Below are 26,482 nucleotides of genomic sequence, written 5' to 3'. Positions count from 1 at the left end.
AATTAACATAACTTTTATGTTGAAGTTAAGATTGTAAGATAAAATCAACACTCTTTTTCTGTAAATTTTTATTCCTACTTCTGTTATAAAGTAAAATCAACGGCCTTTTTCTGTAAATTTTAACATATTTAACCCTTTAAGTCCGAGACCCAGATCCCGGTGAGTCAAAATTGTGCCCTCTTGATATGTTACTAAAAGAGTGCTCAATTTTAACAATCAATAGGTTTTATTTCGAAAAATTCTCCGAAAATAAAATTTTCTAAATATGCCAAATATGGCACATTCGGACCTATGGGTATAAGAAATGGAAGTTTTCTCGGTATACTAAAAAATTGAAAGATATTTATTTATTACACACATAATGTTGAGTTACATAAATATTCGTCAAATCCGTAGCTTACTTGTTAAAATGCATAAAAACAATTATTGTTGGCGTTTTCACACAATGCGACATTACATTTACAGCAAACTATTCTAAATTTGCCGCTATTGCAGTGCTTACATTGCAATCGTTCATCGTTGAAAGTAGGTCAGTGGCCTACGCCATCGTAACGAATTAAATCGTTAGGTCTCTGAGATCAAGGTGCGTTGATTTTTTTATTTATAAAAGCTTTCGATGGACGTCTGCGTTTTTGTTTACCGTACTGCAAGAGACTCTCTGCTACTTCCAACCGAAACTGTTTGAGTTGCAGTTGCCTATCCATCGTTTCTTTCTTGTATAGTAGCCTCGTCTCCATTTTTGTCTCTAATACGAAAAAATACGACAAAATAATGTTATCGTGTATTTCCAAATTTATATACATTGAGGCCGAATGTGCCATATTTGGCACATTCAACTTTGCGTCCATGCCCCTTCCTCTATATTGCATAAATCGAACTACTATCATGCACACTGCATGCGGCCAACCTTTCTCTTACAGGAATGTATCGCAAGAATTATGAAAAAATATTTTTACTTACCGCTTTTTCAACAAATATACTGTCAACTTTCGGCTGTTGTGGTTTTCGCCGGAGACGCTCTCGTCATATTGGATTTCTGGCGGTTTCAAGCGAAAACGCGCTTACGAAAAAAACACCCAAGATTTTGGTGTTTACACCCAACTTTGGGCGTTTATACGCCATTTTCGGTGTCAACGCCTAAATTTTCAGTGTTAACACCGACATTTGAATGTCGACACCCAAAGTTTCAGTGTAGACACTCAACTTTTGGTGTCGACACCCAAAATTTGATGTCGACACCCAAAGTTCCAGTGTCGACACTCAACTTTTGATGCCGACACCCAAATTTTGGTGTCGTTACCCAAAGTTTCGGTGTCGACACTCAACTTTTGGTGTCGACACCCAAATTTTGGTGTCGACACTCAACTTTTGGTGTCAACACCCAAATTTTGATGTCAACATCCAAAGTTGAGTGTCAACACCGAAACTTTGAATGTCGACACCTAACTTTTGGTGTCGACAATCGGGTTTTAGTGTTGACACCCAATTATAAAACAAAAGATAAAAATTATAAAATGCAAAATTAAAACTAACTTATTATGAGGCCACATTATACATACATCTAACTTTGAATTATATATATATATATATATATATATATATATATATATATACCCAAACAACAGATGATATTTTTTAAATGTTTTTTTTTTATATTTATTTTACATTAATTATTTGTTTGAACTAATGATTTAGACGCTCGACAGCACACGGATGTGCTTTTGCTTTGGTGTGCGTTGGCAGCATGTGAAGGGGATGCGCTGCTAGTGCATGCGCAGGGGCCATATTCTGTTCGTCGTCAGTGCCGTTAACGGCGTCGGCCTGGTCGGCCATGTTGGCGCAGCTTCTACAGCGCAACGACGCTTAATCGAACCGACAGTTATCGGTAGGTAGGAACGGAATACAGGCCCAGCGCATCTTCCGATCTCCTCCACATGCTGCCAACACACACCACAAAGCGAAGGCATATCCGGTGTCACACAATGTATGTATCTGGTATATTTATAGTCAAAGTCGGTAAATGGACGCGGCGTCAGAGTCGCATGATCGCCATTTTTACTCAGTGACGAGTATGTATGGTTTATCTATATCTATGTATAATTCGAAGTTATATGTATAATGTGACTTTATAATAAAAAGTCAAAGTTTTAACCTTGCATTTTATAATTTATATATATATATATACACACATATATATATATATATATATATATATATATCGTTTTTTATGAAATATATACCCTTACGAAAAAAACACCCTAAATAACACCTAAAAAAACACCAAAAAATAATAGCGTAATTTTGGATATCCAAATGGCGTTTACACCATTTGAGCGTTAACGCCAAGAAAAACACCAAAAAATAATGGCGTAATTTTGGATCCCCAAATGGCGTTTACACCATTTGAGCGTTAACGCCAAGAAAAACACCAAAAATGACACCGAAAATTTTGGTGTTTTTTTTTGCGTTAACGCTCAAATGGGGTGCGTTCGAAAATATATTTTTTAGTATTGGGAAAAAAAAATAAGATTGGCAGCATTGAAAATTCCCAGTCCCAGTGCTGCGTTTTGTTTCTCCCACTGGGACTGCTCGACTGCTGAAATTTTAACCTACTTGTTGCAATTAGATATCATGGAAGAGTATATTTACTCGAAAATATGTTTGAATCTTCAAGTAGTTCCTCTTCTTCAGACAGTGATGATAATAATGAAGAATTACAAAATATTTTATTCGATAATAGAGATAATAATAGAGGTGAAAGAAGAATAGTACCAAAAATAACAGATTATTTGGAAAATATTGTTACAAGATATACAAATATTGAGTTTAAGTCACATTTTAGGTAAATTGTCACTTTATTTAATATCATTATATATTAATATAAAATATACGTTTTTATTAATTTAATATATATAATATGTGATATTATTTGTTACAGGATGGAACGTAATACTTTTTATTTGTGTTGCATTTAATTGGACCCAAATTAGAATTACCTCCATTCCATGGAAGAGAGCAAATTAATGCAACAAAACAGCTACTAATAGCTATTTATGTTTTGGCAACACCAGATTCTTATCGCTCCATATGCGAAAGATTTGGTGTTGCCAGATCAACTGCATGGGTTAGCGTCAAAAGAGTTGTTCGAGCATTATATAGTCTTCGAAATGTTTTTATCAGATGGCCTACTTATGGAGAAGCTCAAACAATATGGACAAATATGCAAAGATTGTATGGATTTCCAAAAATTTTAGGTGTCATTGATGGGACACATATAAACATTGCTCGACCAAAAAGAGATGCTAATAGCTATATAAACAGAAAAGGCAGATTCTCCATACAGTTACAAGTAGGCAAAAGTATATTTTTCTTGTTTATTATAGATATCCTAATTTAAGATATAATAAATATTACAAACTATATAAATGTAAATTAAAAAAACAACATCTAGAAGCAGCGAAATGTTTATTAATAAAAATATTTTTCTTCTAGGTAATTTGTAAAGATGATTTGTCTTTCATTCATGTCTTTGCTGGAATGCCAGGTTGTGTACATGACATGCGAGTATTTCTTTATTCTGGAGTACAACAATGTTGTACTCCAGAATTTTTTCCTGAGGATAGTCACTTATTGGGTGATGCAGCGTATACCATACAAAAAAATGTCATGGTACCTTTCTATGATAATGGCCATTTAACCAGAAGACAGAAGGAATTTAATAAGTGTTTGTCATCTGCCCGAGTAATCATAGAAAGAGTAATCGGATTACTGAAAGGACGATGGCGTTATTTATTGGATAAGTTGCCAATGACAAGGACAGATTTAGTTCCATATTATATACTAAATTGTTGTATATTACACAACATTTGTTTATTGAAAAATGATGCTATCGAAATTCCTATTGTTGTGAATGACATACTAAACGAAATGGAACCAATGGCTATCACAAATGAACTAAAACAAGAAGGAAATATAAAAAGAAATCGATTAATGGAAATAATTACAAATAATAATTTGGAAGAGAGAAATTAGTCAACTTTTGTATATACATGTAGTGTGGGGGGTGTGTGTGTGTGTGTGTGTGTGTGTATGTTTGTATACATATATATAAATATTTGTAATAAAGTATATTAGTTTTTATAGCAGTCTTTAAATAAACTGTATGAAGAAATAAATATATAAATGGACATCTTAATATTTATTACTTTTTATTGTATTTACGAAAATAATAACAAATAAAAAATTTGAACGTTTAATAAGCAATAGTATTCTAAAGGATCAACACATCTTGTAAATAAAAAATAAATTACATTTTGACTTATAATAAATAGGAACGTGTTGACTTATAAGAGATAAGAACTACATCGTTTAACTTATTGTTAAATAAATACATTTTTATAATAAAAAGTAATGAAAAGAATAATTAATTAAGTTATATTTAGTAGTAATCTATCACAATACTATTAGTAATTATTAATTGAATTATTAATATCACAACATGAATAGATAATGTGTTTAAATAAAAGATAATATTTAAAGTTTAATTCCTATCTCATAAATATATGTATATTTGTAAAATTTAGTTTTTAATATACTTCTTTGCAATACTTTTATATTCTTTTTATGTATAGTTTTGTAGAAATTTACTTATAGTTTTAATTTGTACTTTGCATTACACTTAGGCATACCGCATTCCTAAGATCCTTAGCTGAATGTGTAATGTGTAACTTGTAATTTCAAGACAATGTTTTATGTTCTTGTAACACATAATAACTGTTTGTATCTCAAATCTTAAATGTATTTATATATATAAAGACAGTCTTTGTATACACATATAAGACTTAAGATACAAAGTAGTTACTTAATATTGTCTTTAAATTACAAGTTAATCACTACGTTAAGACTTCATTAAATGCTTATATCACTTTTTTGTTTGAAAAATGTTTTTCAAATCTTTCAAAATTTTTAATTTTTCTGCTCTATAAGTTCTCGTTTCTTCTCGTCTTAAACGTTTTTCTTCCAGTGATGTCCTCAAATAAGATATTTTTTCTTCATGTAATGACATTTTCTTTTTTTCTACAAAAATATTGTTAGTTATTAACTTAAATAAAACAGTAAAAAGATAATAATATATTCATTTTTTAGCTACTTACTGTTTGTTGGGTCACTGTCGCTGTCATCGAATAAGCTTTCAGGTTCTCGAATGTTTGATCCCGCTACAGATATGGGTTTTATCCAAGGTTTGTCGAAAAAGATCTCGTCTAATGGCTAAAATGTACATATATTTTAAGAAAAAAAGTTATGACATATATTTTTAATTATCAAAATTCTTATTATTAATAACTAAACTTAAAAATTTGTATATTTTATAATTTTGAATATCTATATGTATATATAAGTCACGTTGTCTGTCTGTCTGTCTGTATGTACGCGAACTACTTCCACATTTATGGGCCGATTCTCTCGAAATTGGTACCAAAATGTTGCAAGTTTTTCAGGGATAAAAATGTCGCGGCTTTTTTTGTTTTACGCCCCCCCCCCCACCCACCCACGCACGCAACATACGCACCTACGCGCATATACACGTCTCTCTCTCTCTCTCTCTCTCTCTCTCTCTCTCTCCCGAGATTTTATAAATTATAGAATTAAAAAAATATATGAAAGCTAATAATATAGCGGGTAAGCGGTGGGTACTTTAAAAGTAAAAAAATTTTTATAAGTAAATAACAAATCTATTATATGCCAAGTAAAATATTTATAATGTTTGTAATTTGTATTTAAATCAGTACTTAAAGCAACCAAAAGAGAAAATGTTAAAGTTAAGATAATAAAATATAAACTTCAACTCGACACACATAATTGAAAAAATTCTCTTATATGCAAAATTATTTGATTTAATTATGAAAAATTATTTATTTGTATTTCCAGGACTGTCCTGGAAAAATATGTCCTATATATCTGATATATATATATGTATATATAAACGTCCCGGAACATACCTCTATATAGATAATTGTATATATATTATATTTTAGATTTTTTATTTTTTGAATTATATCAATCTGTATATATATCTATATGGTTAAAGCTAGTTTTATTATAAGTTTACTACCTCCAAATATATCCACTCTTTCCTATCATTTCCACTTTGAGCGTTGTGGTCTGTAATTTGACGGTATCGCCTTTTCAAAGTATCCATTTTATTATAACATTGAGTCGCAGTAAAATTGAGTTGTTTCTCCTTCATGCGTTGAGAAATTATATTCCACATTTTCTTATGGGGTCCTTTACCCAACATATGCGAGTTTTCTTTATATGACAAAATTAACAAAAGTGTTGCGTTATGTGTCCACTTATCATTTGAATCTAAAAATAAAAAAGTAAATATTTAATAAATCAAGCTAAATTTCTGTTATTGAAATTTAAACATACCTATATTTGACACATTTGTGTCATTCTCAATGTCTGAAACATCATTATTTGTTTCATTAATCTCAATATCTGAATCGTCAGATATCATGAGGTTTATATTTTTTGCACTTGTTCCCGAACAACTGGGTTCCTCAATTGTGCTCGAACTATGTTTCTTTGAAAATGTGGATGTTTGTGGAAATTTGACTGTTTGTAATAGAGCATTAGCAAATCTTAAATCTATATAAAAATAACATAATGTATATTAATATTTTTAAAAGTGTATAATATAATTACATTATATAATTAAGAAAAGAAATTATATTAAAATGTTATTAAAATATAGTTATATGTTACATATAATAGTTAAATTGAAATAGTACCTTTAAAAGCGCGATTAAAATCTTCTTCATTAACTTGTATTTCATATTCCATGTTGGTTTCTGCATCAATTAATTTCAATTTACGAGGGTTGTGTTTCTTCATGGATTGCACAGATTTCATTTTTTAATATTTGTTTGACAGTAATAACAAGAGAAGTATTCTGTAAATATTATACAATTATGCTTAAATATAAAAAGAAATAATTTATGAAAAAGAGAGAAAGAGGAATATATTAAAAAAAGGTTAGAATAGATTTATTCTATTTTATGTATTCAATTACGATATAATAACTATACATTTTACATATAATAACTATATACTTTATTAACTACTTATTTATCTCTTTTATACCTTAAGTAGCAATTTTTACCTTTCACATAAGTAGCAATATGTTCTTCATCTGCTAAAGCAATCCCAGTGTCCCAGTGGGAGAAACGAAACGCAGCACTGGGACTGGGAATTTTCAATGCTGCCAATCTTATTTTTTTCCCAATACCAAAAAATATATTTTCGAACGCACCCATGGTGTAAACGCCATTTGGGGATCCAAAATTACGCCATTATTTTTTGGTGATTTTTTTGGGTATTATTTAAGGTGTTTTTTTCGTAAGGGCGGAGAGGAATTTTTTAATACTTACAGCTTTATCTAGGATCGATAAATGGAACTGGCACGATAATTTAGCTATATTACAGATTGACGAGTTTTGGGAGCGGTCCAAAGTGAACGTGCTAAATATGGCACGTACGGACCTAAAGGGTTAATAAATACGTTCAAATTGTGTTACTTTAACATATTCTTTAAATTATTTTAATAATTTTACATTTTAAATTTGTTAAGTTCAATTAAGGGGTAACGCCACTCTAGAGTTCCAAAAAAAAGCCAATTTTTGATAATTTTTTTCAGAAATATACAATAATCATAAATGAAAATCGGTTTAATTATATTTATTATCTATATATTAAAGTATAAAAAAAATTTTTATTAATCATTTATTGCCAAAATGGCGGCACCAGAGCCATTAATTGCTCCAAAGTGCTTTTTTGCGGAAGGCGTCCAACGGGCGGAATCGAAGCTCCTATAATTTCTGAGCTGGAACAAAAATTCAAAGATTTTTGAAAAATATATAAGTTTTTCTATAGAAGTACCTAGGGGAATTGCGAAATATCATTTTTTGTAAGAATAATGCATGTTGGAAAAAAGTGCTTCATTTTTCGCTAAAAAATGTCGCACAAAATTGTTTATAAAAAAAGTTTTGTTCAACTTATCGCAAAATCCCTAGGTACTTCTAAAGATAATGTTATTGTAAAGTTTCACTCAAAATTTCAAGTCAATCGGATAAAAGGTGTTCGAGTTCTGATTCCGCCCGACTTTAAAAAAACGATTTCGAAAAAAACGCGTTTAAAGTTTCAGTTTCACCATTCACAGATGTGAACGCGGCGGCAGACTGATTACGAAAAAGGGATAATAGAGATTTTTTCGAGCTTTGAAACCAAGTGTACCTTATTTCTAAGACCTTAAAGCATCGTTTAACCAAAAAAAATCAATTTTTTGAAAATTCTAGAGTGGCTTTACCCCTTAACATAGCAGACATATGTTAAATCTACACATGAATGTGTTAATTGTTTTACACAAAAATTTTAACAAGGACCTTTTTTAACAAACCTACAAAAATTTTCCAACAGTGTATAATAGTTTGGCTTCCTTATAAAGGAATATTTTTAAGATTAAAAAAATGCTGAAGAAGGAATGTGCGAATTTCTAATTTGCACACTTATTTTCGTTACTTTTATAACCATCGCAATAAATTCAGAGATCATATTATAAAAGCTAACCGATAAATAAAGTAACTTTTATTTTTAATGAAAATTAATAAATAAAGAAATAATTAAATAAATAAATAAATAATTAATTAATTAAATATATAAATAAATAAATAAGTAAATGTAATATATTATACGTATAGGTATCATTCACGCAAGAACGCTTCTCTAAGATGTTGGTTGATTGGGTTGCAAGAAAATATCTACCATTAAGTTTTTTTGAAGATGATGAAACTTAGAGATTATTCACATTTTTAAATAAACAAGCAGTTTTACCTGGCAGAAATAAACTTAAATCTAATGTTCCATCCCAATTTTATAAAAAACAAAAAGCAGTTATTACGATTTTATAAAAAAATTAATCGAAAGTTTCATTCACAATCGATGGATGGACATCAATTGCTAATCAATCTTATTATGGCATAACTGGTCATTTTATTGATAATGATTGGAATTTGAGATCATTAGTTATTGATTCTGCTCCTGGCCTTGACATGCTTCCAAATGAATGTTTTAAAGAATGCCCTGCAAATTGGAAATTGTATATGCTTACTCTTTTTAACAAAATACTTGCTACGGAAGAGATGCCGACTTTTTGGTCGGAGGTAGGACTGTACATACTGCATAAAAAGGGTAGCAAGCAAGATCCAAACAATTATAGGGGCATAGCGCTCGTAAATTGTATTACTAAGATCTTTACGCAATTGTTATGTAATCGCCTGGAGGCCTGGATTCGGGATAGGGATATTTTGCCGGAAGAGCAGTCGGGTTTCCGTAAGGGTAGAGGTTGCGAGGATAACATCTTTGCTCTGCAATCTGCCATCCATCTGCAATTACGACTAAGAAATAGAAAAGTTTATTGCCTCTTTATTGACTTTAAGAGAGCCTTTGACAATGTTGATCACTCTATCCTGTGGTAAAAATTGTACTCGCTTGGAGTCAGTGCTAAGTTTATTAGGTTATTGAGGAGATTGTATCAAGTGGCGGTGCTCCGTGTGAAGGTTTTTAATAAACTATCCAAACGCATAGAGATAACGAAAGGTGTACTGCAAGGAGAAATCCTTAGCCCCCTGCTTTTTATAATCTTCTTATATGATATAGTCTCTTTTTTTCGTGATAATGGTTTTAGGGGGGTAGACATAGATGCCTATATTGATCTCCTTATGTTGTTATACGCGGACGATTTGGTCATCCTTGCTTACTCGGAGGCGGACCTTCGTGCTAAGCTAAGATTATTGGAAAAATACTGCTCTATTAATGGTTTGATAGTCAATAAGGATAAATCAAAAATTGTTATTTTCAGAGCGAAGGGTAGATTGCCTAAGTACTCGAATGATTTTTGTTATAAAAATGAGGTTTTGGAAATTGTTAAATCTTATACTTATTTGGGTGTTCCATTTTCGTCCTCATCCTTGGGACGCTTACCCAGTCAGTATGTAGTTGATAAGACGAGACTGGCGACGGGAGCGACTCTGGCCACGCTGGCCAGTCTCGGGGCGGACTCATGGGAGGGAATTAATAAGCTTTTTAATTCAATGATTTTTCCCGTGACGTTATATACAGCTCATATATGGGGCCTACGTTATTTGGATTTTTTGGATACAGCTCAATGTAACTTTTACAAGAGGCTTCTGCAGCTGCCGCAATGTACAGCAAATACCACTTTGAGGCTGGAATTGGGCTTGGTTAGAGTTGCTCACAAGGTTCTTAAACAAGCGATAAGTTGGGTGATTAGAATCCTAGGGATGGGGGATGAAAGACTGCCAAAAATATGTCTGCGAAGATTGTTGTCTCTATCTGCGATTAATGATAATTTAGAGTTTAACTGGATAAGTAAATTAAGATTTATACTGAAGGAGATGGGTCAGGATGGGCATCTCTTGAGTATGTCGACGGACCACTGGATTGATGCAAAGGAGCAAATTCTATCAGACTATCAACGGTTTTTAAAATTGAAAGATTTAAACCAGTATTGGTTCTCTAAAAGTCAGGGGGTCCCTATTGTTCGCTCCATGCAAAATTCTTTGTATGACTTTTACCAGCCGCGTTGTCCTTTTCACTTAGTGAGATGTAGAGCGCAGCTGCGGCTTGGAAATGATTATTTATACAGAATCACAATAAACAAGATTTCGTATTGCTTGCATCCAAAAGAACTTTGTTTGCTATGTGATCAGCAGGAAAATGAAACTTTATCTCACTTTTTGATCCGTTGTCCAATGTATAAGCATGTCAGAGATGCCCATCTTGCTCAACTAATATGCACCAGTATATCGGATGATGCCGCAGTTGTTAAACTGTTTTCATATCTACCGAACTCTCACATGCGAGGATCATTTTTGGCTTTGTCTCTGAAGCATATAAATTGAGAGCAAGTTTTTTAAATGAGTAGTTTTTAGTGTTGCAGGTTGACTGGGTTCATATATAATATTGAATATAATGATATTAAAATATAACCGCAGATATGTTTTCCGTGTACCGATGTCTGTAGTCTTAAGTAATTCTATTGTAAGGCAAAGTTATTTTGCTTCACCCCTTTGCATATGTGTAAGCATAAAATGCAAATAAAGTTCATTCATTCATTAGTTATTGATTTTGTCCCATCAAATAGAAAACATACTGGCCAAGATATAGCAACACTTTTTTATGGAGTCCTAGAACAATTTGGATTGCGTAAAAAAATTCAAGGCATAACTGTCGATAATGCTGCCGCTAATACTACTTTTATGGAAAAACTCTCACATTTAATGAATTCTGCAGATGGCGAAGTGTTTGATCCCATCAACCAACATTTTCGATGTATGGCGCACATAGCAAACTTAGAAATTCAAGACATGCTTCGTTTGTTAAAAAGTGGTTTGCAAACTGAGAAAGACAATGATTCCTTTAATGAGATTGATGAGGATGAAATTGAGGAGGATAACGATAATGATGATGATAGCATTAATGAGAAATGTGTACTTCAGAATTTGCGTACTCTCTTTAAAAAATTAAAGTATTCATCAGAACAATTGCGAAATAAACTCAATGCTTGCTGCGAGACAACAGATGTCAAACCTATGGCACCGATTTTAGATGTGTCAACGAGGTGGAACTCAACTTTCGAAATGATAAAATCAGCAGTAAAAATGAAACAAGCTATTAATCTACTTTGCGAAAATAATGCAAATATTCAACATCTTTCTATTGCAGAAAATGATTGGCAGATATTATGTGCAGTTTTTAAACACCTTCGTATATTTAAACAATTGTCTGACGTTCTTAGTGGTGAAAAGTATGTGACACTACCACTAGCTGTGCTGACATTTAATCTTTTACTTGACAAAATTGAACAAGTCATTGGAGACATGAATCAAAAACATGATCAATCAGACATAGAATATAATATCCAAACAGCACTTGTTGCTGCTCGCGATAAGCTTGTTAAACGGTACATTATCGAAAAATGAATTACATTTACTGTGTAGTATTAATTTTAGATCCGAGGCATAAAGTAGAAACATTTAAGTACACCGATTGGGAAAGAGAAATGGAACAAATGTCATTGAAAACATTTGAAAATATTTACAAAGAGCACTACTACTACCCAGAAATTAATATACTTAACTTATCGCAGGATGAAGAAGAAAGTAACACATCTGACGATGATTGTATTAATGTAAATAGATTATTTAAAAAAGGGATTAGCATTAATCTTACAAGAAATACTGCATATCGTAATAATCTTTGGAAGCAAGAAATAAATCATTATTTATTTGCTGAACGAGCTGATGCAAAGGAAGATATTCTACAGTGGTGGCATCAACATGAAAAAGTATATCCGACACTGTCTCGAATGGCTAGGGATTTCTTAGCAACACCCGTTACGTCTGTTCCTGCCAAACGATTATTTTCAAGAGCCTCTCTTATTATCCGTAAACACCGTAACAAACTCACAAAAGAATCCGCCAGATGGTTGTTATGTTTAAACTCATGGATAACATGTGATTTAGCAAATAATATACATATATTTATGGAATAATTTCAAAACAGTATAATATGTTCTACAATAAATATTACTTTCCTAATTATTTGTTTCATAACACAGGCACACAAAAAATAAAAAGTGTCTTGGCCGAGACACTACACTAGTGTATTCCCATGTATCTTGATCCGCTGAATCCGAATCCGAAGTCAGAATTGTCAGATTGGCTCTCAGTTCCGAGCAAACCTAAAAAAAAAGTGTTCGTTTCGTTGAGTTTTGAGGTTTGCTCGGAACTGAGAGCCAATCTGATAATTCTGACTTCGGATTCGGATTCAGCGGGTCAAAATACATGGGAATACACTAGTGTAGTGTCTCGGCCAAGACACTTTTTATTTTTTGTGTGCCTGTGTAATTAATTTTCTTAATTTCTAAACTGTTTTTTAATTAATTTTTGTCTTAAAATTTAATATCGAAAATAGTATTTATCTCGTTTTTCCGAGAAGAGACGAGACGAGACGAGAAAAAACAAATGACAGATAATAATCTCGAAAATATTATCTTAAACGAGACGAGAAATTCTGAAACGAGATTTCGAGATTCTCGTATCAAAATGCATCACTACTCGTAATACGTAATACCCACGTGAAACTTTCACGTAAATTCCACGTCGAATCGATTATCTCATCCACGTGGATCCGACTACCGCTTTTAAGCAAATAATCCACTCGATTGTCTACGTGAATTCTACGTCGCTGGTTCACATGAAAGAAACTGGGGAATGTTCAAACTTATAATTTGTACACTTAAAAATTATGAGGAAGCAATGTGCAAGTTTCTACTTGCCCACTTAAAAACTATGAGGAAGCAATGTGCAAGTTTCTACTTGCACACTTAAAAACTATGAGGAAGCAATGTGCAAGTTTCAAGTTTCAACTTGCACACTTTTTTTAAAACTGATTTTTTATGATTATATTTCTTTGTTATTAAATACAAATTATTGTATTTTTAATATTTATATTTTTGTATACATGTATTATATGTATATATTAAATATATTAAAATTTTTCCCAATTTTTAAACAATTTTGTATGGGCGATTAATGAACTCCTATTCAGTATTAATAGGTTCTTTACTGAAGCCACAGTTGACGCACATGCGCGGAAAAACCGGCCAGTCTAACAACACTAATAATTTGGAGGGAAGCGAGGTCTTCGTCTTTTCCTCGTGAACCTTTGCCGTATGCACATCGTTTTCGGAATCTCTCGGAATCGTGTATTGTGTCTTACATCGGACAAAAAGAAATCGTTCCCGGCTACGACTGTGATCCGTACAACAAGATTAATAATATATTATCGAAATTAGATGGTCTTTTCCTGCCGAACCGTCGTCGGGTCCACGTTCTGAGTGATCTGTGAATAATCGTTCAACATCCGACGAGTAGGGAAAGTATCCGGCCGCGACCGTTATCTGCAGGCTTAATTATAAGCTTATTAACATCCGGAAGTGAATATTTTTCGGAAATATATAGTTTTTCATACGAAAATCGCGAGTGAAGCGAGATGATGCAATCGGGGCGTTACTCATTGTAATCCTGTACTTCGAGTACAAAATATATATTCTTGTTATTTGTTTTCATAAAAGCAATTGCAAGTCAATTACCCTCATTAATTCAAATCCCAGAAAAAGCTTTCCGAATCCGAAATACTAGTGCGCGACTTCGTAAAGGGCGTAGTCGACAACAACGCATTATCGCAGCGGAAGTGCGACGAAGTTGAGGATCGACAGAAAGTATTTCACGACAACCGGAAGTCAACCAGGCCTATCAGTGTTCTTCGTAATCGCAGTTAAAACGAAGTGGCGACCGTTTATACGTACGAGTGAGTACATTTTAAGAAAATTATTCAACGCACAGACCCTATGTCCGGCCACAGCCGAACGCCGAGCACGGCCGCCGCACACGGCTGTTCGCTGCTATGTGCGCGCGTCCGTGTCAGATATGGTGGGGGATATTGCACGCGGATACTCCTCTTCGCGGCGCCCGAAAATGCGGACGACTCTACACCACCTACACGGACCGTCAATGCCACCCCCCTTGCCCGCGGACCCCTTGCTCTAGTTGCACGGTTCTTCTCCCTTGCCATCGGGCATGGAGATACCCTGTTCCTCTAACCCCTCGGAGCTCCGCAAAGTGTGCAAGTTTCTAATTTGCACACTTTTTTTCTAATATCATAGGATTATTCTGTTGATGCTATATGGCCACTTCACACAATATCCTTTGGAAATATTATTTAATGTTATATATAATATTACTAGAATATAGTATTTAATGTTCTAAGATTATGCTTAGAATACTACTTAATATTAAATAATATCATGCGCTTATAGGGTAGATGAATAAAAAGTTAAGAAAGAATCCTGGATGCACATGCTAAGAATAATATTCATGCAAAAATTCCTGAGCATTGTTTTTTTATTGATTTTACAAGTCCTCCGAAAAAGATTTTTTCCGTTTTTCCCCGATGTTCTCTCTCTTCCTTTCATATAGGTTTCTAACTCCATCTTTTACAGGTATATAAAACCTGATGATCAGCTACCTGATCGTAGAAGATCTTCCAGAAAGAAATCCAGGCAGGTAGAAATAGAAGGCCAGTTTTAACTGCGAACGTTCTTGTCATTAGGACATCATGTACAACATAACATCTCATTATAAAAATGTATCCGACAAATCCAAGGAGCAATCGTATGGCTTTCTGTAAGTTTAAAATATTAAAAGAAGTCTATTTCTCGCGTAATAATATTTATTATAATGATATAATTTCATGAATTGAAGTTTTATATTTTATCTTTTGTAGAATAAAATATTACTGAAAATATTGAAAAACTTAGATGTGACGTCGTTATGCTGTATGGGCAGAGTAAAAATAAACGCTTCAATAACTTGACAAGGGACCCTGTTCTGTTTAAATGTTTAAAATTAAGAAATTTACGATCCATTAAATCGACCCGTATTAATACTTATAATAGTATTATACCTTACTTTGAATCTAGATGTCATTTTTTAAAACAATTGGCTCTAACATCAAGCGACATTTCTGTTGAAACTTTCGTAAAATTTCTTGATAATTGTGGCAGTCGTTTAACGCATTTACGATTAAGTAACTGCCTATTTGTTGATGACTCTGTTCTAAAAAAAATTTCAAAAGTATGCAAAAAATTGAAAGGTAAGTTTATAAATTAAATATAAATGTTAGGATTACAAATAAATTGTATGTAACTAATACATATATATATTTTTTTTTCTTTTTAGTATTGGATCTTAGTGATCTTATGGAGTGTGATCACCTAAACGAAGGATTTTCGCATCTCGAAAATCTAGACTGTCTGGAAGATTTAAACCTAAAGGGCACATATATAGAAGTTGAAACTCTTTGCAAAATACTGCAGAGGAATCACGGGATACGTAACTTAAATTTGGGTGGCCCTATATTTAGAATAGAGGCTATATATTCTAATGGAATTAAAAAATTCGTGTCCAGAAGTGGAAAAATTAAATTTATCCCGCTGTCCTGTTACTCCGCGAGGAATTGATGCCCTCACAAAATTAAAAAATTTACGAAACCTTAAGATTTGCTGGATGTAAGTGTGCGCTACATTTTCTATTAAAATATACAGGGTAAGTCGCGGGAGAAAATGCCAGTAAGTCGAACATGCTACTTTGTTGAAATAATATGTCGTTTATTATTTGATAGATTGCAATGTTTTCTAGTTGTTAACGTGAGATTATTTATACATAGTGACTGAAACATGCAAGCTTTTGCAATTTTATCGTGTTAAATCGGAAAAATCTAAAAAGACCTTTTTAAATCAAGTAATGAGTAAACTTCTTATAATATTTTACTCTCATCTTTGTTAAAATTTTTCATCATTACTTTTCATTGAAAGTGGATCGACTTATTTAACATATTTTGAAACCACGTGAAATGGCTGTCTCATAACCCGAATAGCCATTTCTTTTATGACAATGTGTGAAGAGTTAGGGGTAGCATCTTCTCCTCGTCATTAGGATAAAATGCTAATTTTTTGCATTTTGGGATAAACATATAATCAAATTACAGCATTTTAATGATAACTTTTAGGGTGGCTATTTTCAGCACTATTATGTAATAAAAGTTTAAGTATCATTTTACAAAAATTCCAAAACCATTATGACTATCGGTTTGTTCATATTTCTATAACAATTTTTAACTATAATATCTATGATAATTCTTAACTGGCATCTTTCCCCGACTTGTCATATGTTATCGTATTCTTTATCGAAATTTGTATATATTTACATCTCTTGCAAGCATCATGAAATGTTATATGTTATTTCTCTCTTTGTGATTGGAAAATTGTAATAATAATATAATAATCGTGATAAGCTCAAATGATTAGAAATAAAATATATATAACGAAAGAGCGCAGAGCCGCAACAAGATGTTTGCGTTAAATTATTTTTAATTTTTTTTTTAATTTAAATAGATATTTTCCAATCATAATAACTACGCGCCGACTAATTGTCAGACTTGCAACACAGCTGTGATTAGAGTAAAATCCCCTCCCTCATTCTAATTAAATCATTTCGATTTAATTTTTGATGTTAAGGGGATGCTGGAGCCGTCTGTTTTACCGGCATTTTTTGTCGGCACGTAGCGTCGTATTAATTTGACAGAATTAAAAATCCTTCTCCAGAATTGCAGTACATACATTAATGATTCGGGGGAACTCCGATTTTATATAGAAAACGAGAAAAAATTACGAAAGTACAGATTTCCTTATCCTACTTTTATCCCAATATGGCGTCTCGAGTTGCGGCGAGCTGTCAGCTCGTCACAAGATGTATTTCATATAAGAGATATACCATTGGTACGAACGCGAAAACAAGTTCTCCCGAATTGCACAACAAGAAAAACATCGATAAACCCTCCAAATCAAGATTTGGAAGCGTAATATAAAAGTATAATGTCGATGTACATCGTGCGTATGTGTGCGTGCAATGTAGCGTGCTATCCTTGTCTATATCTTTGTCTATACAAGGACAGATATAGTCGGTGAGCACTTCTTTATCGACGCTGATCGAGTTCGGCTACGGCTCCAGCATCCCCTTAAGCATCTAAATAATAATATACATGGCTTTTGTTGCAGAATCAATGGAGAACGCAGAGGTTTAGTCGATAAGCTTACCATTTTCAAATTATTTTCTTCTTGTCAGCGGTTGGAAGAAATCAACAAAAAAAAATCGAAATTAGTGGGAACAAATCCAACAGTGGGAGTAACTACTGCATTTAATCCCACTATATACTATATATGTGTATATATAGATATAAATACTGTTTGTACAACTATTTATAATTAATATTTTTTAGATAAGTAGTATAAATATAGTATATACATATATACCATATAGGTATAGTATATGGTATATAGTGTAAAGTCAAATCTAATTTACATTTTATATATTATCTTTGGCCATTTAACACGACTTTTTATATAACATCAATATTTTAATTTGTCCTGGTATACTTAAATCGAGACTTAAATATACTTTGCGCAAAACATCAACGGCTAGTTCTTTGGCTGTCTTCTGTTTTTTTCTTTCTTTCTTTATAAAGTATCAATATATAGAGTTTAAGTATGATATAGAATTATAGCATAAGATCATCATAAATTTGTTCTAAACTGTAAAGTTTTTAATGTAAAAATAAGTTTACATATATATATGTATGTGTGTGTGTATAGAGGATAGTACGTATTAAAATTATAAATAACCCTTACAAAAAAGTATTACTAGCTGGTTAGTAATAAATACTTATTTTGTGTATTAATAATACTAAAATTAAGTATTTATTAGTACTTGAATCACTGTGATCCAAGTATTGCATAGTATTTTATTACTGGTCAGTAATTTATGAAAGTAGTATTTAATACAGGACGAGTATTGAATACTTAGTATTAAATTTCTGATGAGAAAGCATTTAATACTAGGTGAAAAATACTTGTGTAATAAATACTTGTGTTGAATTACTGATGAGTATTTCAATGTTAGTACTGAAGTACTGAACCAAGGATTCCATATGTAATAAATCACTGGCCAGTATTTTAATATTAATACTCAAGTACTGAACTGAATATTCCATGTGAAATTAATCACTGACCAGTACTACAATTTGTATAGAAACATTATAATGGGTAATTCCTGATAATATTAAGGAAAAGAGATAAAAGTAAGGCACAAATACATTTTATATGAAGGTCTGTACTAATTCGTCGTGATAAAAGTGTACAAGTTTTGAAATAGTACTGAGGATATCATTTTAATATTTAATTCAAAATTGTATTACTCTTTTTAAACTGAATTTGTTTCTTAAGATAATTTTTGAAAAATTATATATTTGCGCTGGTTATGACACATGTAGACTATATATAACACTTACATCAAATTAAGAAGTAGTCTACCACGTAAGGCAGTTGGCTCACGATCCAGAGGTCCCGAGTTCGATCCCACCAAGGTAAGTGTTTTTCAAATACGAGAAAATATTTATAATTATAGACTGCATCTTAAGAAACAAATTTAGTTATAAAATAGTAATAAAATTTTGAAAAAAAAATAATTTTTTTTTATGCCGGGTAAATATCGGAAATCGAAATATCGGTGAGTAATTCAATACTAAGCACCAGTAGTTCTGTGTAGTATTAATCACTACCTATAATATTTATCACTACCAGTATTTTCCCAGTATTTCCCAAATAAATATTGACAGTATTAAATCACTGAGATTTTAAGTATTTAGTCAGTAATACTTTTTTGTAAGGGAAATAAGCGCATTTTTTAAGCAACACGTGTTACTTTATTCAATTCTAATTCACATATTCTATATTATCTTCGGCCATTTCACACGAGTTTTTATACGACATTAATATTTTAATTTGTCCTGGAATACTTAAATCGAGACTTAAATATACTTTGCGCAAAACACCAACGAGTTATATACGGTAACTGTTTGCACAAGCTCGCGCACAAGCCTGAACTCTAGATTCAGATGAGGAAGGAACAAATAATTAAGAATCCGGTGTAGTTGAGAGAGAGATTGCATTTAATAAATTTAGTATTTTAATATGACTCGAATGGGCAGAATTAGACACAGAATACCAACATTCGTTGCTTAGGAGAAGGGAAACTGCCCGAAAACCTTCCCAGTATTCTTAAACAGGTTATTACACATAGATTATACAACATATAATGAATATACAATAAATGAATAAAACACGCAAAGGAAACAATTCAATAATTATTATAGTACAGTCCTTTCCTGTTATTGATGATGAAATAAAAGTTGAATGCACTGAAGCCTTGTCTCGATATATTCTCAGGTTAATTATAAAGGAAATATTCCTGGTACGTACTCTCAGAGTTTCTATTGACGTAGTCAAAAATAAAAAGAAACATGTGATTTCAGGATAGGACTGTTCAACAAATAAATCAAATCAATCAGCATATAAATTCAATTCAAACACAATTGAGATAGTTATTGAATCAATGTATCAATCTTTGAGTCTTAAATATAAACTATTTTTCTTTAACTTGTTAAAGTTTACCATATATCAAAATCTTCTCTAGAGCTAATAATTCTCTTTTAGCAAAATCATGTATTCCATACAAATTATAAAGTATAAGAATTTCTCAATAGATAGTATTCACAAAGCTTATTGTTTGGATCGACACATTAATTCATAATAGCAAAAACGAAATATTTGATCAGTCAGAGTTAACACAATACTTAGTATAATAATTATCAAGTTCATGAGAAATCATTCGCCGAATACTTATGAGAATAATCATCGCATCAATGAGAAACAAGTCGCAAAATACTTAGTAGAATAATCATTAAATCAAGGAGAAACAATGCTTATAGAAACGCACGGAAATGAATAATTATATGATTAAACGAACTTATGATAACGAACGATATGATAGAACTTCACTTACAGGTAAGTTCGTTTAATCATATAATTGTATTGCGCGCCTCTTCCTCGAGATCATATGGTAGCTGTTTAAAGTTATTACGGCAGATAGATTATGCCTGAGATTCCGTGAAAGGGACAACAAAATTTTATACATTTACAATTTTTAACCGCATTTAGCGTATATCCACTTAACCAAAGGATTTAAACACAAGGACAATTAAATCCTTAATTTGTATAACTAAGGATAGATTTAGCGATATATTTATATATTTTAATTATATATAATATATTTCAATTATTATTAAAATTATCCTGCGCACCATTTACTGCGCCCGGCTCTAATTGTTTTTTTTTTTTTTTTTTTAAGCTTTGCAAAACATTCTCGACCACTTTGCCGCCTTTCTAACAACGTCTATGGTGACGTCACTTCGCTTATCGGTCGAAATTGAGGCATGGCGGGTGCTATATGCACTGGTCACATCTGTGTCAATTCTACTTACGTTGTCAAACAGCGTTACTACTATTAAGATAGTTTTTCAACCGTTATGACTTAATATCACCCCAGCGCCATGATTCAATACAATACAATCCTGGGATCCTCAGAATCATATTTTGGCCAGTGGCATGCTAGGATGCAGCTTTCTAACTTATCTTCATTCTCGCATCTTGTGTGCAATAGACCTTAGACCAGAACTTGAGATTAACCTCCAAGGCGTTTGTTGGTGTACCTATATATATATGCAACCTGTTCACTAAATAAGTTCTTCTGAGAGGTGGCGAATAAAGGTCGATGATTTCTGGTCAAACTTGAACTCAGATCTTTGGCTCATTAGAGCAGCGCACATCTTTCTGTGCTATGATCACCACCACCTCTGGATTTTATAATAATAAGACTTATCCAAGATTATTATGTACAACTATCAGACACGTCCTATCAGACACGTCCATAAGAGGCTTTACTTTCTTGAAACCTTTTAATCAAGAGCTCCATCCGTGAAGAAAACATGATGTCTGTCGTCTCTTAGCTCGGACGCTTCTTTGGCAGCGTCCCGACAATCAGGATAATCCTCTTCCAGAGAGGATATGACTTCCTGTCAAGGAACCACAGAAAATATTTACTCGATTCTAAATAAAACGAATCAGAATCCAAGATTATTAAGTACACTGGGCCTCATGCCCGAACCGGCCACTTAGGGGCCACTTCAATATTTCTCGAACCTTCCAATTTCACTTTTTTTTTTTTTTTATAGTCGCGAACGGAGAAGTTGCGTAAAAATTAAAATTGTTTCCAGAAATAAGTAAACGCGTTAATAACTAACGCTTCTCAATCGCTTATCCACGAGATATGACGCAAACATTTGGAATTGGTTCGAGATGCAAATAAGTTGATGTTCGGTTTACAAAACCTCTGTACTATCGTCGAAAAGAAACCGTATTTGATAACACAAACTTCGTTTCCGGTTCAAGATGTCTCGACGCTCTTCTTGAATCGTATATACAATGTAAAGATCCAAAGATCCTTCTCTTTGCATCCCCCTCAGTCCTCTGAATTTTTGCGAGTTACTTAAGACCAAAAACACTGATAAGAACTCAAGATAGTTGATATGGCATTCCGATATCCGTGAATCCGCTGAGCTTGGTAAAAAACACCTCAACCGGAGGGTAACGCATCCAAATGTATTTCTAAGGCAAATTTGAAAAGAAAAAAACTTTTAATGAAACACCAGTCAAAAAACCTCTTTTAATTCGTGTTTCTTTGAAACACAATCAATTTTTCTTATTCAGAATACTTCATGTGTATCCAACCAAATTTTAAGGCTACACAACATAAACCTAAGGTTCCTATGAACCTGGCAAAAATCTCGAATGGAATATCGTGTAATTGCCTCGGATTTATAAGCTGTTCACTAATTTTAGGTACTCGTATCCTAATCAAACCAAGAACCATATCTCTGGTCGCCAGCTTCATTTTTCTCCTTTTCTCACTCATTATGAATCATAATGATTCCAGAAACTGCATGTTTCTTGTATGTTTCTCGAACATACCGTATATGTCTCATCTAGAAGAAGAAAGCCATCCAATTAATTAATTAACGGATAAGTAGCCCAATTCTCTTAGGTAAGAGATTGGCTTCATAGTTTTTTTTTTTTTTTTTAAGTGTACGAAGCCGTGTTTTGCACAAAAACGGGTACTTTAGCTCATAAAGAGCACCTTCAACAAAATTCTCAAGTACTTGTATTGTCTGAATCAGCAATGTGAATTAATTAATATGCGTCCTTCAAATCAATCGACGCCAGGAATTATCCTTTAGCCAGAATTTGTTTGACCTTTTTTCTGTCTTTTATTTAAGATGCTCAACATATTAGTAACTTATTTATTAAGCTATAACTTATAAAGCTTTTTCAGATTAAGGATTAACCTGTAAAAAATTTATTAGGTTTGGGAATAAGATAATTCTTGAAATAATTAATTTGAAACTGGCTGATACTTCGGAATGGCCTGCTTTCTCGATAGCTGTATTATTTGTTACGAATCTGTATCTTTACCTGCTCGGCTATTGCGGTTTTTTCGTATATATGAGTTGTCTCATTGACATTTAGGCTGTGCCAGTCTATTGGCAACCTTACTTACAACTAATTTCTTTTCGTAGGCGCTTGTTCCGGCTTCCAACCGGTAACGTACCGGTAATGTGATTTTGAGAGGACAAGTTCTGTTATTGACTGTACATCTGCCTCTGCTCGCTCGCCTTCGATTGACCGTATGGCCTCTGTCGATTTCGGCGAGACAGCCTCGCGAGTTTCTAGAACTCGAGGCCCTTGCAATTCCAGCAATGGCAGCAGTCGTTCTGTGCTTCATTGATTGCCGCACAATTTTGGTTTTTGAACCATACGCTCGTCCTCTTACAATAGTGCTGTCTAAAACAGATTTAACCTCCAAATTTATATTTAGTGGATTTATTACCGCATAAGTTTTCCGGAGGAATTTTTTAATTTGCATTTTCAAGGCGAATTAGTTGGACCAAGACACCTGAATAACTTTTTCAGCAGGACCTTTCGCTCCTCCAAGGGAAGATCTTTTACAAAGACGTCTTCCCGCCTGACTACAAGATCTTTGTAACCCGCTGGTTTTAGGATTCTATCAGGCAAAATGCAATCTCTGAACATATCTACGATCAAACAGGAGAGCGACTCCTCGTATCACGACTCTTACCGTCTCGACGCTAAGCAGATTTACAAGCGTCTTTTTAAACCTTATCTTAAGGGTCGCTGCTAAACGTACTAAGAAACAGATACGCACTAGTTCTTAAGAAATCCTTGTCGTAAGAAAGACCTTCCAAATAATAACGACTACAGCTTTTCCTATTGGCATCATAATATCGCCTGTAAGGATATTCGTATTCGAGGAAAAATAGTCTATCTAATAGTTTCAAGGCGAGTTATACTCGGATTGTTTTTTAATATATTGGTTGAACCAATATATTTACGGATAATATTTTCCGCAATAATTTCTAAAAAATTTTAGATACCATCCTTAGTCAATAGTTGTCGATTGGCAGTCTGGTCGAAATTATTTACCTTTCTGATGATATTCTGAAACAAGATGTTATGAGTTAAGGTTATGTATGCAATTGAATTTTATCAATCACACATTTCCAAGGTGAACTGGTTGGACCAAAACACCTGGCTTTGCATATGCGTATTATATGTGCACAATTGAAGTTCCTCAATTTGTCTTTTCAAGTCGAATTGGTTAGACCAAGACTAAATCCCTTTTTTAAAGTCGCTACAGTCAGTACAGTCCCGAACAGGCTTGATAGCTGAGAGGACGTTACGCGGTGAGGTTTTGTGCACAATTAAAATTCAATTTGTATTCTCAAGTCGAATTGGTTGGACCAAGACGCCTGAATCTCGCCTATGCATCTTACCCCATTTTTAAAGTCGCTCCGAACGGGCTTGATGGTTGAAGGGACGTTACGTGGCAAGGTTATGTGCACAATTAAAATTTTTAATTTGCATTCTCAAGGCGAATTGGTTGGACCAAAACACCTGAATCTCGCCTATGCATCTTACCATTTTAAGATCACTACCGCCCCGACCCAACTTGCTAGCTGGGAGGACGTTACGCGGCGAGATTATGTGCACAACTGAAATTTTTCAATTTGCATTCTCAAGGCGAATTGGTTGGACCAAGACACCTGAATCTCGCCTATGCGTCTTACCTTTTTGAAGTCACTACCGCCCGATGGTTAGGCTATCGTAGGACATTCCGCAATGAGGTTATGCACAATTGAAGTTTCTCAATTTGCATTCTCAAGGTGAATTGGTTGGACCAAAACACCTGAAACCTTCCTTTACGCATTACTGCGTTGACATATAGTCGATATAGACACCTTTATATCTTGCTGCTGCGTCTCGCTCGGTTACTTTCGTCTAACCGTCAGGTGCCTCCTTGGCACCGAGGATGACGACGGTGAGCCACGAGCACGACCGTAATGGTCGTGATGATCACGACACAGCGGCGACGGCGACGACGAGAGGATGCCTCGCGCGCGGTGCTCGCGATTACTCGCAACAACGACGCGCTTCCCTTCACTTCACCTGTTTCCCACGAACGTACGGAAACGCCGTGGAAGTGCAGCGTCAACCATTGTCACGACGACAACGGTCCGGTTTCGTGTAGCCGTCGTTCGTCGTCACTCGGCACATAACCTCGCACCGTACACATATGTGACATATGTAAGTGACACCGTACACATATGAGAACGACGAACGCTACCTCACCGTCGCTATAGTTTCCTTTCTGTACCTCCTCGCCGTCTTCCGAACTCGAGGAACCGTCTCTAACTTTCCTTACTTCTATTTCTTCGGAATCTCGTAAACACGCGTGTGGCTTAATCGGCACAAAGTAAAAGAATGACCAACGGAACGGGAAGCTAACCCTAGCGGAAAGTTTTAGAACTTTAAAACTGTGGTACATCGGTACATAGTAGGGGCTACTACCATATGATCTCGAGGAAGAGGCGCGCAATACAATTGATAGTTTGATAATAACGCAAGATAAAATTTATGTCTCGCACAGAACGCAGTTTCATTGAATACTTATTCTAAATGAATATAAAGAATGTTCGCCAAGTAATATAATACACCATAAGAAAATTGTCTAATCAATGAGAAAGAAATAATCACATAAATACGTAATAAAGTCTGTCTTTACACTCTTAAGCATGTGTCGCCAAAAATTGGAGGTACACGTTGAAATTTTGTCCCTACGTAATTACGAGGGACATAAGTCACTCTTAACCATGTGTCGCCAAAAATTGGAGGTACATGGTACCTCGAAGTTAGGAAGTACGTTATGGGCAACGAATATTCACCCGACAAAAAAAATTATTTATTTCGAAATTTTATTATTATTTTTTAACTAAATTTGTTTCTTAAGATGCAGTCTATGATTATAAATATTTTTTTGTATTTGAAAAACACACTTACCTTGGTGGGATTTGAACTCGGGACCTCTGCATCGTGAGCCAACTGCCTTACGTGGTCGACTACTTCTTAATTTGAAGTAAACGTTATATATAGTCTACATATGTCATACCAGCGCAAATATATAATTTTTCAAAAATTATCTTAAGAAACAAATTCAGTTTAAAAAGAGTAATAAAGTTTCGAATTGGATATATGATATAATATTGCCCGCTGCTATTCGCGAATGTCTTTCGTTCAACAAATGTCGCGATCATGCCATGGTTGGCTATGTATACGAGGTACGTATGTAGGAGGTATATACGGAAACCCCCCTAAAAAACTGTACCTCCTAAAACTGTACCTCCTATGACACGTTCGTGCACGCGTCCGCGTCGAGTGCTTCGCGAATGTCTTTTGTACGAGGTACATATG

At 33.7% G+C, this 26,482-nt stretch overlaps 1 protein-coding gene, 2 long non-coding RNA genes and 1 pseudogene across 3 annotated transcripts; 2 read left to right on the top strand and 2 right to left on the bottom strand.

The window, feature by feature from the left end:
• Window positions 1-2,447: 2,447 nt before the first annotated feature.
• LOC139816404 (putative nuclease HARBI1) lies at window positions 2,448-4,772 on the top strand (annotated as a pseudogene).
• A 14-nt stretch (window positions 4,773-4,786) lies between these two features.
• LOC139815969 (uncharacterized) lies at window positions 4,787-7,286 on the bottom strand. The gene is made up of 6 exons (XM_071783258.1): window positions 7,166-7,286; window positions 6,795-6,955; window positions 6,433-6,651; window positions 6,113-6,366; window positions 5,154-5,268; window positions 4,787-5,076 (listed from the first exon to the last, which is right to left on the bottom strand). Exons 2-6 carry the CDS (start codon window positions 6,913-6,915, stop codon window positions 4,922-4,924), a joined length of 864 nt encoding a protein of 287 aa, XP_071639359.1. The 5' UTR covers window positions 6,916-6,955; window positions 7,166-7,286; the 3' UTR covers window positions 4,787-4,921.
• Window positions 7,287-15,136: 7,850 nt separating this feature from the next.
• LOC139816024 (uncharacterized) lies at window positions 15,137-20,865 on the top strand. The gene is made up of 4 exons (XR_011732894.1): window positions 15,137-15,329; window positions 15,430-15,798; window positions 15,885-16,213; window positions 17,762-20,865. It is a non-coding gene; the product is annotated as an uncharacterized lncRNA (long non-coding RNA).
• Window positions 20,866-20,885: 20 nt separating this feature from the next.
• Window positions 20,886-25,620, bottom strand: LOC139816025 (uncharacterized). The gene is made up of 2 exons (XR_011732895.1): window positions 24,802-25,620; window positions 20,886-24,172 (listed from the first exon to the last, which is right to left on the bottom strand). It is a non-coding gene; the product is annotated as an uncharacterized lncRNA (long non-coding RNA).
• Between the last annotated feature and the right edge of the window lie 862 nt (window positions 25,621-26,482).

The sequence above is a fragment of the Temnothorax longispinosus genome, chromosome 7 (genome assembly GCF_030848805.1).
Source record: "Temnothorax longispinosus isolate EJ_2023e chromosome 7, Tlon_JGU_v1, whole genome shotgun sequence".
NCBI lineage: Eukaryota > Metazoa > Arthropoda > Insecta > Hymenoptera > Formicidae > Temnothorax > Temnothorax longispinosus.
This window is presented reverse-complemented; position numbering and strand designations above follow the sequence as displayed.